The following is a 15,102-nucleotide window of genomic DNA, read 5'->3' as shown; positions in this document are numbered from 1 at the left end:
CCTAAGTAATCCTAAAGACTGGACAGACAGAAATTAAGTCCATTTTTCCATGGTAACTATTTACTGTTGGCTATATGGTTTGTCATGTTCTTTATTTTTCTATTATCTTTCAATGCACTATTTTTGTCTCAAATTAAACAAACATTTTAGGCAATTGCTTGTCAGGGGTATTCACAAAGCCTCTGGGCTCTACCACAGAAATAGCGTTTTACTGTACATAGAGCAAATTGTAAAACAAAAAGGTTTTGTTTAACATAGCCGTTTCCTTTCAGATCAGGTCCCTAAATAGACACGTGGTGGCAAGCAATTTCATTTTATGTGTGTGAGCACAATTTTCTGCTACCCTGCTCTCAGCTGCCCGGTACATAGATTGTAGTCCAAAACATTGGAATATCTATGTGTAGGGGTGCACCCTGCACATAGATTTTCCAATATTTTGGAAGGTGTAAAGGAGGTGTAAAGGGAACGTAGATGTGTGACATAGGGGAGAGTTTATCTTGGTATAGCTACCTTTGCTCATTCCAAAAATCCCTATTCAGCTTCTGTCCACCTTCAGCCTTCACATGCTGCAAAGGGAAATGAAGGATTCTGGCATGTATTAGGCAGGTGGTTGTGCTGAGGCTCAATGAAACAAAGTGGAACTGCAGAAAAATGCTTATACAGTAGTTGAGAGTAACAATGTCAGTTTTATCACAATCTGGATTCTGCTTACAGAAATGTCTCCAGACTTTACCAACAGTATCACTAAACAAAGGAACTAAGGGAATTTTTGCTATGGTACTATAGACAGCAATGTAAACATTTTCTACAGTTGTGGGGGAAAATGTTAGCTGGTGGGGTGGTGTTGCTGACTGTGTTACAACAAAGAAGGCATACACCACTTGCTATAATTCCAGTGACCGGGTCAAAGAGAAATGCAAGAGGAAATGTCACTGGGTCACAAACAAAATCTGGCAGAGATTCTATTCCCCGAATCCCCAAACTAAAATGTCAATTATAAAATCTGTCAGGAGACAAAATGAGTTTAATTTCTAGACTAAAAGTTCTATATTAGTGTTAAAGGGATACTGTAGGGGGGGGGGGTCGGGGGAAAATTAGCTGAACTTACCCGGGGCTTCTAATGGTCCCCCGCAGACATCCTGTGTCCGTGCAGCCAGTCACCGATGCTCCGGCCCCGCCTCCGGTTCACTTCTGGAAATTCTGACTTTAAAGTCAGAAAACCACTGCGCCTGCGTTGCCGTGTCCTCGCTCCCGCTGATGTCACCAGGAGTGTACTGCGCAGACACAGACCATACTGGGCCTGCGCTGTGCGCTCTTGATGACATCAGCGGGATCGAGGACACGGCAACGCAGGCGCAGTGGTTTTCTGACTTTAAAATCAGAAATTCCAGAAGTGAACCAGAGGCGGGGCCAGAGCATCGGTGAGTGGCTGCGCGGCCACAGGATGTCTGCGGGGGACCATTAGAAGCCCCGGGTAAGTTCAGCTCATTTTCCCCCGACCCCCCTACAGTATCCCTTTAAGAGGCATCTTATGTTAAACTACTAGGATTAAGTGAGGAACAGTGTTACTGGGAGCTCAGTTTATTATTAAACTGCCCACCGGTCTCCTCCCCAATCACCCTCTTCCTTGAGACAAAAAACAGTAACCACTAACTACTGTTGGTGGTCAAATTCAGCATAACAAATTTGGAATAAGTCACTTCTGCACCATTTCAGTACCAAACAAGCGGATAGGGCGCACTTCGTGGTGCTGTTCACTTGACTGATGCTTCCCCTTTTCAGCTTTTGAAGGAGGAAGCATCAAGTCAAGTGAAAGGCGCCGTGAAGAACAGGTAGTGATCTCCCCGACCCTCTCCACTTGTTCGATACTGTAATGGTGCTTAAAGGATACCCGAGGTGACATGTGACATGAGAGACATGTGTATGTACAGTGCCTAGCACACAGAAAACTAGGCAGTGTTCTTTTTTTTCTCTCTCTACCCGAAAGAGTTAATCAGGTATGTAAGTGGCAGCTTCTGTCAATACTGGGTCAGACTGCAGTGTGACTCTCACGGATTTGAAAATTGCAACTATAAAACACTTTCCTAGCAGAAAATGGCTTCTGAGAGCAGGAAAGAGATAAAAAGGATCAATAATTCATAGATTTTAGCTCTGGCATACTTCAATGAATGTGTCATTGAGCAAAAACAAAACCGTAAAAAAACTTAAAACGTAGATTTAAATATAAAACGTTGGAATATCTTAAAAAGTCATTTTTAGGAGGAGGAGGAATTGTTTATTTCATTAGTTTATTTTCACTTGGGGCGTCCTTCAAGTTTGGTGTTCAGTAGTATTCGGGTGTTCCAAATTAGTTATGCCGAATTGAAAGAGAAACCCTAACCAAGAACTGAACTTCATCCCAATCAGTAGCTGATACCCCCCTTTCCCATGAGAAATCTTTTCCTTTTCACAAAATGATCATCAGGGGGCTCTGTATGGCCGACATTATGGTGAAACCCCTCCCACAGTGTGATATCAGGACCATGGTTCTGACATCACACTGTGGGAGCCTTGTTGCATTATGGGAAATACAAGATGTTTACAGCTGTTTCCAATTGCCAAAAAAAGAAAGCAGCATCTCCTTCCACTGCCCTCACCTGCCAGCAGTAAAAATGTCACCATGTGATAAATGTCAGAATGTAAATCAGGGAGAGGAAAGATTTTACAATGGGCAAACACTGACTAAATCATTTATATATAATTATTGTAAGAATGAAGCACTTTTTTATTACAATATTTTCACTGGAGTTCCTCTTTAAACACCAACATTAGTAACTACATTTTATTCCCGCATGGTTAAAGCTCTGAGGGCATGGCACACACGTACTATGAGGAATTCAAAACAACTGGGAATGAAGGTTATTGAACTAACAACACAAACGGGAGTCCAGGTAAAAAGTTATATGAAGCACAACTTTTTGCAGTGTAAGATGGGCAACAAAGCGGCACTGCAATCTAAAATGCACTAAACCATTACCTTACTTGAAAAGTGCCTGAAGGGAGCCCACGATGACTTAGCATGCCGACTTGACAGCTGGTTCATCTTTTCTGAGATTTGACATATACCCATTTCTATGCAAAGGCAACCAACCTCCCTTTTACGTCTGGAGAACAGCTCTATGACCGCAATCACAACTGACACTTTCATCGTCATATCACTCAATTAAGGTTTCCCGTGTGCTCGCGGGTGGGCTGCACTACAATGTGTTTTTTTTTTACCCATTCCAGGGCACATTTTTACCTACTATCAAAACATTCAAACCTAGCAATGCAACAAAGAAAAACAAAACAACTAAAAGTTTCCAGAAATGACAAAGGAAAATATAAGTTCCAGTACTAAAGATATTTCCGAACTTAGATAAAGATATTTAAAGGAAACCAGATCTGACTAATAAGTTTTATACATACCTGGGGCTTTCTCCAGCCCCATCTGCACGGATCGCTCCCACTCTGCCGTCCTCAGCCTTCTCTGGCTTCTGTACCGGGTCCCATAACTTCAGCCAGTCGCGGCCAGTCTGTGCAAGAGAAGTGCACCCTCTACGTATCTTTCCGGCGGCTGCTGAAGAGATACGTAAAGAGTGCACTTCTCTTGTGCAGACTGGCCGCGACTGGCTTAAGTTACGGGTCCCAATACCAGGGCAGGAGAAGGCTGAGGACGGTGGCGTGGGAGCGATCCTTGCAGATGGGGTTGGAGGAAGCCCCAGGTATGTATATAAAAAAAAAACGTATTACTCATCTCTGGTACACTTTCAGCAAAATGTCATTGCTGAAAATCTCTAAGCAGGCACAACAAAAAAGTGGATTTGATTTTGTCTAAAACACTCCTTTCACAAAATGATGGGAAGAAATTGAAGGAAGTGGAGAAGTAATCTTACCATTAACTTTGGCTAATCCTGGAGCTTTGTTTTTGAGTAAAGTCACTTGGATTTGTGGAATGTTTGTGATGTTAGAGTTGAGTAAAAACTTGAAATCCACATGTCCTACCATGCAGGCTTTTGGTAACACCAGTTCAAAGACATGTTCATCCCAACTTGTACTAGTGAAAAAAAAAAACAAAAACAAATGAAATTAACACAAGCACAAAAATGTGGTGATGAGGAGGATATTCTGTTAGCTAAATAATTATTACCCTAACAAACAGTGTGGACACCTAGAAGAAACAGCAGAGGGGACAAAGAAAGAAGCCTCAGAGGAGCTAAGGGCTGGTTCACACTATAAGAGCTTTTCTTAAACACTTGTGATTTTAAAAGCTCTTTTTAATGTAATGCAATCAGTTTGTTTTTATTTGAGCAATGTGATTTTATAAATCACCCATAGCATTGCATTACCAAGAGTTTTTTAAATAACTGGGGCTAAAAATCCTCTTGCAGTGTAAACCAGGCCTAAGATTGGTGGTTTTCCTCTCTCTCCAGTGTGCTTTTCACTACACACACTGCATTGGTGAGATGTGGGGGTGGACAGATGCAGGGGCTTGAGTGTTCAGAAATGCACTGGAAAGCACAATGCATCATACCTGTCATTTTGTAGTTTCCAGGTGCGAGTGTGCTGAGCAGCATCGCCATGGTGTTGCTGGTGTAAGTGCTGTGGATGCCGTCTCTGCTGCTGTTCCTGCTGAACTTCAACCCAGCATGGTGGTACTGTTGCAGAAAACCTTGGAATGAGGGTCTCAAAGCGGGTTAGCTCCACTAAACATGTTAACATGTCTAATGAGAAGGGTTGTTCAACTAGGAGATCCACACCTTGTACAAATAAAAAAAAATAGGAAAACAAATTATGTCTAATATAATGCAATAATTTACCAAGAAAACAAGTTAAAGATGAACCAAAAAAACAAACAAAAGCAAAGCTTTAACCATATTTTACTCATATCATTACAAATAGAAAAATACAACACTATCTAGATTTCCACCATTATTTTACATTTTTTGATAGGTGGGTTGCAGCATCAAATGAAGGCTACCACCATCCTTTAATAATACAAATGCATAGAAATGCATGAATACTGTTAAGGCATGCATATTTTCTGCAATTCGGTTTGGATTGAGACTCTGGGAACCTGTGTAGTACATGCCCCAGAATGTAAGATGATCCTGCCAAGAAAGCCAAGGGGAGGAGGAAGGCTTCAGTCTGCAATTGGCTAGATGGATGGTTATGTTTACAAAAAAACAAAACAAAAAAACAAAAACATTCAGGTCGCATTCACAGTGGGACTTTATGGTCACACGTTATAAACCTCGTATAACGCAGCTTACTGCACTGCAATGCTAATCCTATGGGCTGTTCACAGTGCAACAAAGTCGCATAAAAAAAAAGTTACACTGTGGTAACTCACTGCTTGCAGTTCTGCAAAGACACGTCGTCATGGTTTGATCTCCTGTGAAACAGTCTACCGTGTCTGTGCGCACTGCAGGTGCATGTTAAGCTGGATACAGACTTTTGATTGTCCTTAACCTTCCTGTTAGATTATTGCTTGATGTGTACACACTGGGGTCATGCTACTCTGTACAGGTTTTCTTTAAATTTGCTTTAGGCCGGGTTTCCACTGCTCCGAATCCGGGCTGATTCCCCGCCCACGAATTCGGATGGATTTCAGCAGCCTATAGAAGTCTATGAGACCCATCCAAATTCGTGGCCGAGGAAAAATCTGAGGCCCTGCAGCATAATTTCGTGCATAGCTGTCCGTATCCCATAGCCGCACATAGCACGGCTAGAGGGATTCGGCTGCGAGAGGCAGCAGCTGTGCCGGCATCGCGTCTCGCAAGATGCATGCAGCTGCACAAATGGAAACTTAGCCTTATTGTTACAAAAAAAAGGCGACTCTGACTCTTCAGATAAACCACCATCAATGCAAGTTCAAACTCCTGCATCTCCTTAAAAGGAGTCGTCAAGCAACTCCTGCTACAAATAGTGCTACTTACCCGGGGCTTCCTCCAGCCCCAGCTATGTCCCTCGCTGCAGCTCCGCTGGCCCTCATTCTGACCTCCAGGTCCTCCACTAATGCAGCAGCACTGCAGTCAATCACCTCCACGTGGCTTGGAATGTATTGTGCAGGTGCAGTAGTTCTGCAGCCACCATGTGCCCACGTCGTGACAAACTGCGCACATCCTTGATTGTGCTCCCATAACGGGAACATAGTGTGCATGCGCAGTGCGAGATTGTTTCATACTGCGCATGCTGAGGACACTCCCAGTGACAGGCACATGACGGCTTCAGGGAACTGGTAGAAGCCCCAGGTAAGTTAAACTGTCTTTTTTTAAATTACTTTAGGTTTCCTCTAAAGTGCATAGAAGTGTTAGAGAGGCTATGAAACCCAAGCACATGGACTGGGGTTTTTGATTCTGGTTACCTGTGATTCCAGGACTGGAAGGGTTTGACAATGGCTTGATGCCTTCAGTTAATTGTTCCACACCCTTTGTCAAAGAGCTTTCAACAAGGATATCAGTTTCATCTAGATCATCACAAGTTCCTCCAATCTGAAGAAAATGAAGTTCTCCACCTTAAGTAGCATGAAAGAAAGAAAAAGATAATTGGTAATCTTCCCTACTTCTGTGAAAAACTAACACTATAGTTTTTCCTTTTAGAAAGGCAACATAATGACAAAGGGGAGTTGGTTTTTAAACTTTTAAAAGTTTTGAACACTTCTCTTGACAATAGTTAAAAGTTAGTGGAAAGAAAGTAAAAATCTGTCACAGAAACCGGAGAAGATTTTATTTTTCGAAATAAATCATACCCAAGATTAGATCTGGAAATAGGACACTGTGTAAAAACATATTTATACACACAGAAGAACATGCTGCTACATGAGCCAGAGTATGGACTATAAAGCACATATATAAAGCTCAACAAGAAAATCCATGAAAAGTAAGCAGACAAGCAAGGATTAGGTACTATTCTAGGTCAGCGAAAAATACCCACGATGAAAATAGATATTCTGTTGTGCACAATTATTAGACTATTGTAACATGTTAAATGCATTTTCCCCCATTCCAAAGTCAGCTTCCCTAAGATTCAGTGTGGCCAAGGGATAGAGTGATGAGAAGAGACTTAAGATTTTAGGTTATGGGACCCAGAAAGTCATATACTGGGCTAAGTCTGGCGCTTAAAATAGGAGATGCTGCTTGTGATAACATCCAGCTGCCAAGCAAGTCAGGGGGAAGCAACAAAAGCAGCCTTTACTAGTGATATATGCTTACTCATCATTACAGAACTTGTTTCTAATACATAGAAGAAGAGGGAAAGAACGTGATATTACTGGCAGTGCTAAAGGCTCTTTCACATCTGAGCTGGTTTTCGGCGTTTCGACACAGCGGCAATAGATTGCATTAACCAAGGGTTGAATGAACCCAGTCGATCTTAATTGTCCAGCGCCAGTGTTTCCCCATCTGGTTAATTAGAACTACCGCCACTAATCAGCGTCGCACCACAACTTCCCACGTCACATAACGCGTGCACGAAATAGGTTTTGTGCACACATTGCCTAATGTGAAAGAGCCCTAAAGAAGCCATGCAACAGCAGGTTACATCTATGCAATTTCCAATTGCACTTAAAGGACAAGTGAAGTGAGAGTGATATGGAGTCTGCCATATTTATTTCCTTTTAAAGAGACCCTGAAGCGAGAATAAATCTCGCTTCAGAGCTCATAGTTAGCAGGGGCATGTGTGCCCCTGCTAAACCGCCGCTATCGCGCCGCTAAACGGGGGTCCCTTCACCCCCAAACCCCCCATTGCAACACTTGGTCGCAGACTTGGTCGCTCCTGGAGGCAGGGCTAACGGCTGCAGCCCTGCCTCCAGTCGCGTCTATCAGACGCGCATCACCGCCTCTCCCCCGCCCCTCTCAGTGAAGGAAGACTGAGAGGGGCGGGGGAGAGGCGGAGATACGCGCTGACAGACGTGCGTGGGGCAGGGCTGCGGCGGTTAGCCCTGCCCCAACCAGGAAGCGCTCCCCGGCTGTACGGAGGAGATTTGGGGGATCAGGGACCCCTGTTAAGCCGCGGGATAGCGGTGTTTTAGCAGGGGCACACATGCCCCTGCTATCTATGGAGGTCTGAAGCGAGATTTATTCTCGCTTCAGACTCTCTTTAAGCAATACCAGTTGCCTGGCTGTCCTGCTGATCCTCTGCCTCCAATACTTCTAGCCATAGACCCTGAACAAGCATATGTAGATCAGGTGTTTGACATTATTGTCAGATCTGACCGGATTAGCTGCATGCTTGTTTCCATTGTTATTCAGACAATCGTGCAGCCAAATCGATCAGCAGGGCTACCTAGCAACTGGTATGGTTTAAAAGGAAACAAATATGGCAGCCTCCATAGACCTCTCACTTCAGTTGTCCTTTAACACTGGGAAAGCTTAAATATCACCTGAAGTGAGAGGGATATAGAGACGGCCACATTTCCTTTTAAACTATACCAGTTGCCTGGCATCCTGCTGATCTTTCATGCATTAGTAGAGTTTGAATCACACACATGAAACAGATGATTGGCAGTACAGCCAGGCAGTTTGCAATATTTATTTCATTTTAAACAATGCAGCCACCATATTGCTCTCCCGCCAGGGGTCCTTTGACCTCCTAACGACTATCTCGTGCCAATTGGCGTGAACGTGGCGGCTCTCCCAGGACTGCGCAACGCCAATAGGCGATAAGTCCTGGGGGCGTGGTTTGCAGGAGATTGCTTTGGCTGATCGCCACTAGGAGACTGTTAGACGGCACATTGTACAGCGATGCGATCTACGCCAGCGCTGTACTGTGCCATGAGTGACACGGCTGTCCCCTGGGGAGGCACACGAGCGATCAACTCTTATAGGCTGATGCCTATGACAGCCGATCACTGTCATTGGTTGGCGTGGAGAGGGAGGGAGGAGCGGGAAATAGTCACATCTATTTAAAAAAAAAAAAACAAAAAAAAAAACATGGCAACAGCGAACAGAGCCCACCAACAAAGCTCTGTTGGTGGGCAGAAAAGGGGGGGGGGGGGAAATCACCTGTGTGCAGAGTTGTACAGCCCTGCAGTGGCCTGAATTGTGAAAAAAATTAGCCTGGTCGCTAGGGAAGGGGGTTGGGGGAATCAATCGGGTGAGGGGTAAGCCTACAGTCTTCAAGTGGTTAAATATCTCAGAAAAATAAGCAGTAAATCAGAGTAACGCATATTTCAGATTGCACACAAGAGCTTGTAGAGCATGAAATATACGTCCCTCTGGTTATAGGCAACTTTTAACTATTCTACCCTCTTCTGTCCACTTTTACCTCTCTCCCTACGTTTCCTTATTTCTTTGTCTTAAAACTTCTATCGTTATTGGTATCTGAGGTCGGACCTGAACCCCAAACTTGAGCGACAGAGGACGTAGCAAATTGGATTATTTACAGCATTCCTCATTTTTCATGTGACCTAACAACTTACAAAAAAGGATGTCCCGACTAACAGGCATGATCACCCCAGACTTGCATTTTGACATAAAAAAAAAAAACGACTTCAGAAAACAGAAATCCATCCTCACAGCTGAAACCATGTCCCTTTACACACCTAAAATTACCTGATTGCGATATTAAAATAAACTGAGCATGACCTTCAAAGAAAACCTCCTTTCCTGGTTTCCAGACGCTGAATGTTGGGTACCTGACACCGGGGCCCATATCTTATCAACAGGTAACAAACCTGTCACAGCAGGTGTGAGATTGTAAAACAAACACAAAACAGTGGGCATTCAGTTCAGGCCATCATAGACCCTTTCCTCCCCCTCAACTAGGACAATTCTGATAGATATAGATATAGTTGGGCGCAGTTGGTGAGCTTAAACGTGTTAAAGCGTAACCAAGAGCCCCTGTCACTGCTTTCCTGTGGTGTGCTGCAGCCCCTCTGCATATGAGATTGATAGCGTTATATATTCTTTATGTTAATAAAGTTTATTCTACCAACCAGTGATAGGTAAGTCATCTTCTACTTTTCTACTAAGTTTTCTCCCAAGAGACATTTTCACACCTTCTCAATAACATCCTTATAAAGACCCAAACAAGGATAGGAAATGCTCTGAACAAAATGTAATTTACTTTATTTACTTTTTAGTATGTTTTCAATTGCCAAGTGCTGAAAAGAAGAAAAACTGGGGGAAAACTTGGGAGGTATGTTAAATGCATATTGTCACGTTAGAGCCGTGAGAAAAACACAATCGCAATCAGTTTTCTGCAATCCAAATTGTAAGTGTAGGTCCTAGCAGACTGCAGTCTTGGGTTTTTTCCCTTGTTGTAATCTGGCCATTTCAGCTGCTAGCAGAGCTTCTTTTCATGAGATACGTTTGCTGTCTGATAAGGCATGTTTGTTTTAATTAACTGGTTCAAAGGAAGCCTTACATACGCTCAACTTTCCTCAACGACGGGTCCGCTGAGCGGATCGTTTAGAAACTGCCTTATCTGTCTGCCGACAGCGTATACACACATGCTACTGTCGGCTGAACGTCTGCCCAGCGGGAGGGTCTGACGGACCAGTCGTTGGCGGAAGTAGTGCGTGTGTATGCACCTTTACTCCCCAGTTACCTGTGAAAAACCATCTCAATGACTTTAGCAGTCAGGAAGCCCACAGCAGGGGGCCTTTTCAGGGTTTGGTATTACCTAGACTTGCTGGAGCCAGTCTACAGATATGAGAGATACATGTAGTATATGATTTTTGCTCATTTACAGAATACCGTCCCTTGGACAGTTATGAGAGTTATATCATTTGATTCATAGGGTCTTGCTGAACATTTTGACACCAATATGGAGCGGCAGGGACAAGCCATGACAAAGTTATTAAACTTCTCAGGAACTGGACCTCCTATGGTAGGCAAGTTTGAAGTCATAGGAATTGTCATATTCTGAGGATTATGAATCTGCCATCAGCACAAATATGGCATTTATTGTTGACTTACAGTGTTCCACAGTTAAATCTAAGAATCACCCTCCAAGGAGATGGACTTTGATTGGTTTGTAAACCGGAGGTGGCAGGGTTTGTCCCACCCCAAAACTAGCTTCAATAAAACCAGGATGCATACAGGGAGGGATAGTCCTCCACATTCCCAACTCATGAAGGCATGCTGCTGGCCTGAGTACTGAGCCACCGGCCATCTTGGATATACTTTGATCTGAAACAAAGGAACTTAACTTGCTTTACAAAAACCTGACATATTCCATCGGAACCTAAGTAGTCGTTTATTTCTTTCCCTTTTATTTTTTACACTGGGTTACTTTTCTCATTAATTGTTGATTTTCTGTATATATTGTTTATGTTGCATTTATAATAAAAGACTTCTAGAAAGTCACTTATTTCTCAGCTACACCAACTATTCAGCCACACAGAATGAATCCTAGGTTTCTGAGGAGTCGCTACCACTGTCCGTATAGCCAGATAAAACTGTGGGTTTTAACTGTTTTTTTATTCGCAGACGTGGTGGCCGTTTTGTACCCTGAAATAGTGTGCAATTTGTGTTACTATAACTCGAGGGCTCCCTTCTAGCCTGTCTGCTACCAAAATTCCAACAGTTTAAGCTCATTGATTGTGTCCAGGAAGTTGGACAGTCTGTGGGTTGAAATACATTGGAAGGCACTGAGCAGTCCGGCTACTAGGGAGCCTGTGATACATATGGGCCCAGTTCTCTTGAAACAACTGGTGGGCAGTAGCAGACTTTAGAATATCTGTAGCTCTCCTCTGAATAGACTGCAGATTTCTATTAATACTTTCAGGCTAGGTTCACAAGGGGACGTTGCATTGTAAACTTGCAAAGGCAACATTTTAACGCAGATTAACACTGTGTTGGTGGTAGCATTAAGTAGGTACAGTAAAGCATACAGTCAATGAAAAGTATGCTTTTCTGAACCTGGTAGAGGTAAGAACTTTAACCACTTGAGGACCTAGGGCTTTCTACCCCTTAAGGACCGGCCACTTTTTTTCCCCATTCAGACCACTGCAGCTTTCACGGTTTATTGCTCGCTCATACAACCTACCACCTAAATAAATTTTGGCTCCTTTTCTTGTCACTAATAAAGCTTTCTTTTGGTGCTATTTGATTGCTCCTGCGATTTTTACTTTTTATTATATTCATCAAAAAAGAAATGAATTTTGGCAAAAAAATGATTTTTTTAACTTTCTGTGCTGACATTTTTCAAATAAAGTAAAATTTCTGTATATATGCAGCGCGAAAAATGTGGAAAAACATGTTTTGGATAAAAAAAAAAAAAACATTCAGTGTATATTTATTGGTTTGGGTAAAAGTTATAGCGTTTACAAACTATGGTGCAAAAAGTGAATTTTCCCATTTTCAAGCATCTATGACTTTTCTGACCCCCTGTCATGTTTCATGAGGGGCTAGAATTCCAGGATAGTATAAATACCCCCCAAATGACCCCATTTTGGAAAGAAGACATCCCAAAGTATTCACTGAGAGGCATAGTGAGTTCATAGAAGATATTATTTTTTGTCACAAGTAAGCGGAAAATGACACTTTGTGACAAAAAAAAAAGTTTCCATTTCTTCTAACTTGCGACAAAAAAAAAATGAAATCTGCCACGGACTCACCATGCCCCTCTCTGAATACCTTGAAGGGTCTACTTTCCAAAATGGGGTCATTTGTGGGGTGTTTACTGTCCTGACATTTTGGGGGGTGCTAAATTGTAAGCACCCCTGTAAAGCCTAAAGGTGCTCATTGGACTTTGGACCCCTTAGCGCAGTTAGGCTGCAAAAAAGTGCCACACATGTGGTATTGCCGTACTCAGGAGAAGTAGTAGAATGTGTTTTGGGGTGTATTTTTAAACATACCCATGCTGGGTGGGAGAAATATCTCTGTAAATGACAATTTGTTAATTTTTTTTACACACAATTGTCCATTTACAGAGATCTTTTTCCCACTCAGCATGGGTATGTGTAAAAATACACCCCAAAACACATTGTACTACTTCTCCCGAGTACGGCGATACCACATGTGTGGCACTTTTTTTGCACCCTAACTGCGCTAAAGGGCCCAAAGTCCAATGAGTACCTTTAGGATTTCACAGGTCATTTTGAGAAATTTCGTTTCAAGACTACTCACGGTTTAGGGCCCCTAAAATGCCAGGACAGTATAGGAACCCCACAAATGACCCCATTTTAGAAAGAAGACACCCCAAGGTATTCCGTTAGTAGTACGGTGAGTTCATAGAATATTTTATTTTTTGTCACAAGTTAGCGGAAAATGACACTTTGTGAAAAAAACCAATAAAAATCAATTTCCGCTAATTTGTGACAAAAAATAAAATCTTCTATAAACTCACCGTACTACTAACAGAATACCTTGGGGTGTCTTCTTTCTAAAATGGAGTCATTTGTGGGGTTCCTATACTGTCCTGGCATTTTAGGGGCCCTAAACCGTGAGGAGTAGTCTTGAAACAAAATTTCTCAAAATGACCTGTGAAATCCTAAAGGTACTCATTGGACTTTGGGCCCCTTAGCACAGTTAGGGTGCAAAAAAGTGCCACACATGTGGTTTTGCCGTACTCGGGAGAAGTAGTACAATGTGTTTTGGGGTGTATTTTTACACATACCCATGCTGGGTGGGAGAAATAACTCTGTAAATGGACAATTGTGTGTAAAAAAATCAAAAGATTGTCATTTACAGAGGTATTTCTCCCACCCAGCATGGGTATGTGTAAAAATACACCCCAAAACACATTATACTACATCTCCAGAGTACGGCGATACCACACGATTGGCACTTTTTTGCAGCCTAACTGCGCTAAGGGGCCCAAAGTCCAATGAGTACCTTTAGGATTTCACAGGTCATTTTTGTTTCAAGACTACTCCTCACGGTTTAGGGCCCCTAAAATGCCAGGGCAGTATAGGAACCCCACTAATGACCCCATTTTAGAAAGAAGACACCCCAAGGTATTCCGTTAGGAGTATGGTGAGTTCATAGAAGTTTTTATTTTTTTGTCACAAGTTAGCGGAAATTGATTTTAATTGTTTTTTTTCACAAAGTGTCATTTTCCGCTAACTTGTGACAAAAAATAAAATCCTCTATGAACTCACCATACTTCTAACGGAATATGTTTGGGTGTCTTCTTTCTAGAATGGGGTCATTTGTGGGGTTCCTATACTGCCCTGGCATTTTAGGGGCCCTAAACCGTGAGGAGTAGTCTTGAAACAAAAATGACCTGTGAAATCCTAAAGGTACTCATTGGACTTTGGGCCCCTTAGCGCAGTTAGGCTGCAAAAAAGTGCCAATCATGTGGTATCGCCGTACTCGGGAGATGTAGTATAATGTGTTTTGGGGTGTATTTTTACACATACCCATGCTGGGTGGGAAAAATACCTCTGTAAATGACAATTGTTTGATTTTTTTTTACACACAATTGTCCATTTACAGAGAGATTTCTCCCACCCAGCATGGGTATGTGTAAAAATACCAGGGCTGTGGAGTCAGTCCAAAAATCCACCGACTCCGACTCCTCAGTTTAGGATTCCACCGACTCCGACTCCTCTGATTTGCATATTACAATTTTGTTGATTAAAAGTATGTAACATGAAATTCGTCTCTTAACTGCCAACGCTTAGGAATTTTACAAGACAACTGAAGTGAGAAGGATATGTAGACTAATATATTTATTCCCTTTAGACTAAAACTAGTCCTTGGTAAGAGTACTTGTAAAAGGTACAAACCGGAACAAACAACATCTATCAGGCCCTAGGCAATGTAAGTGTGGGTACATGTAAGAATGATGTGCAGGTACTCTGCAGGGGAATGAGGAGATTGTAAACAGACAACACCTCTGTGTTCAATGTGCACAGCATTCTCAGTGGATTCCCTGCAGCTCTGTGGGGAGTGCATATGTAGAGTATAGTACTACTGTGTAACAAAGTAAACCTGAGACAGATGAAATTAAAGTTTTATACATACCTGGGGCTTCCTCCAGCCGCCTTCAGGATAATCAGTCCCTCGTTGTCCTCCTCCACCACCTGGATCTTCTGCTATGAGTCCAGGTACTTGAGCCAGTCAGGCGTAATGCGCATGCACACACTCCGCCGCCAGCAGCATACTACACCTGTGCAGCACTATTGCGCAG

At 42.7% G+C, this 15,102-nt stretch overlaps 1 protein-coding gene across 6 annotated transcripts in view; it reads right to left on the bottom strand.

Annotated features, from left to right (window-relative positions):
* BIRC6 (baculoviral IAP repeat containing 6) overlaps nt 1-15,102 on the bottom strand; it is a 342,965-nt gene that overhangs the window by 242,254 nt on the left and 85,609 nt on the right. For all 6 annotated transcript variants that reach the window (XM_068232104.1, XM_068232106.1, XM_068232109.1 and 3 more), the window contains exons 11-13: nt 6,386-6,535; nt 4,553-4,778; nt 3,915-4,075 (exon numbers count right to left, since the gene is read on the bottom strand). In XM_068232104.1, the coding sequence (XP_068088205.1) occupies nt 3,915-4,075; nt 4,553-4,778; nt 6,386-6,535 (537 nt within the window). The remainder of the gene's footprint in view (nt 1-3,914; nt 4,076-4,552; nt 4,779-6,385; nt 6,536-15,102) is intronic.

The sequence above is a fragment of the Hyperolius riggenbachi genome, chromosome 4, assembly GCF_040937935.1.
Source record: "Hyperolius riggenbachi isolate aHypRig1 chromosome 4, aHypRig1.pri, whole genome shotgun sequence".
Classification (NCBI taxonomy): Eukaryota; Metazoa; Chordata; class Amphibia; order Anura; family Hyperoliidae; genus Hyperolius; species Hyperolius riggenbachi.
This window is presented reverse-complemented; position numbering and strand designations above follow the sequence as displayed.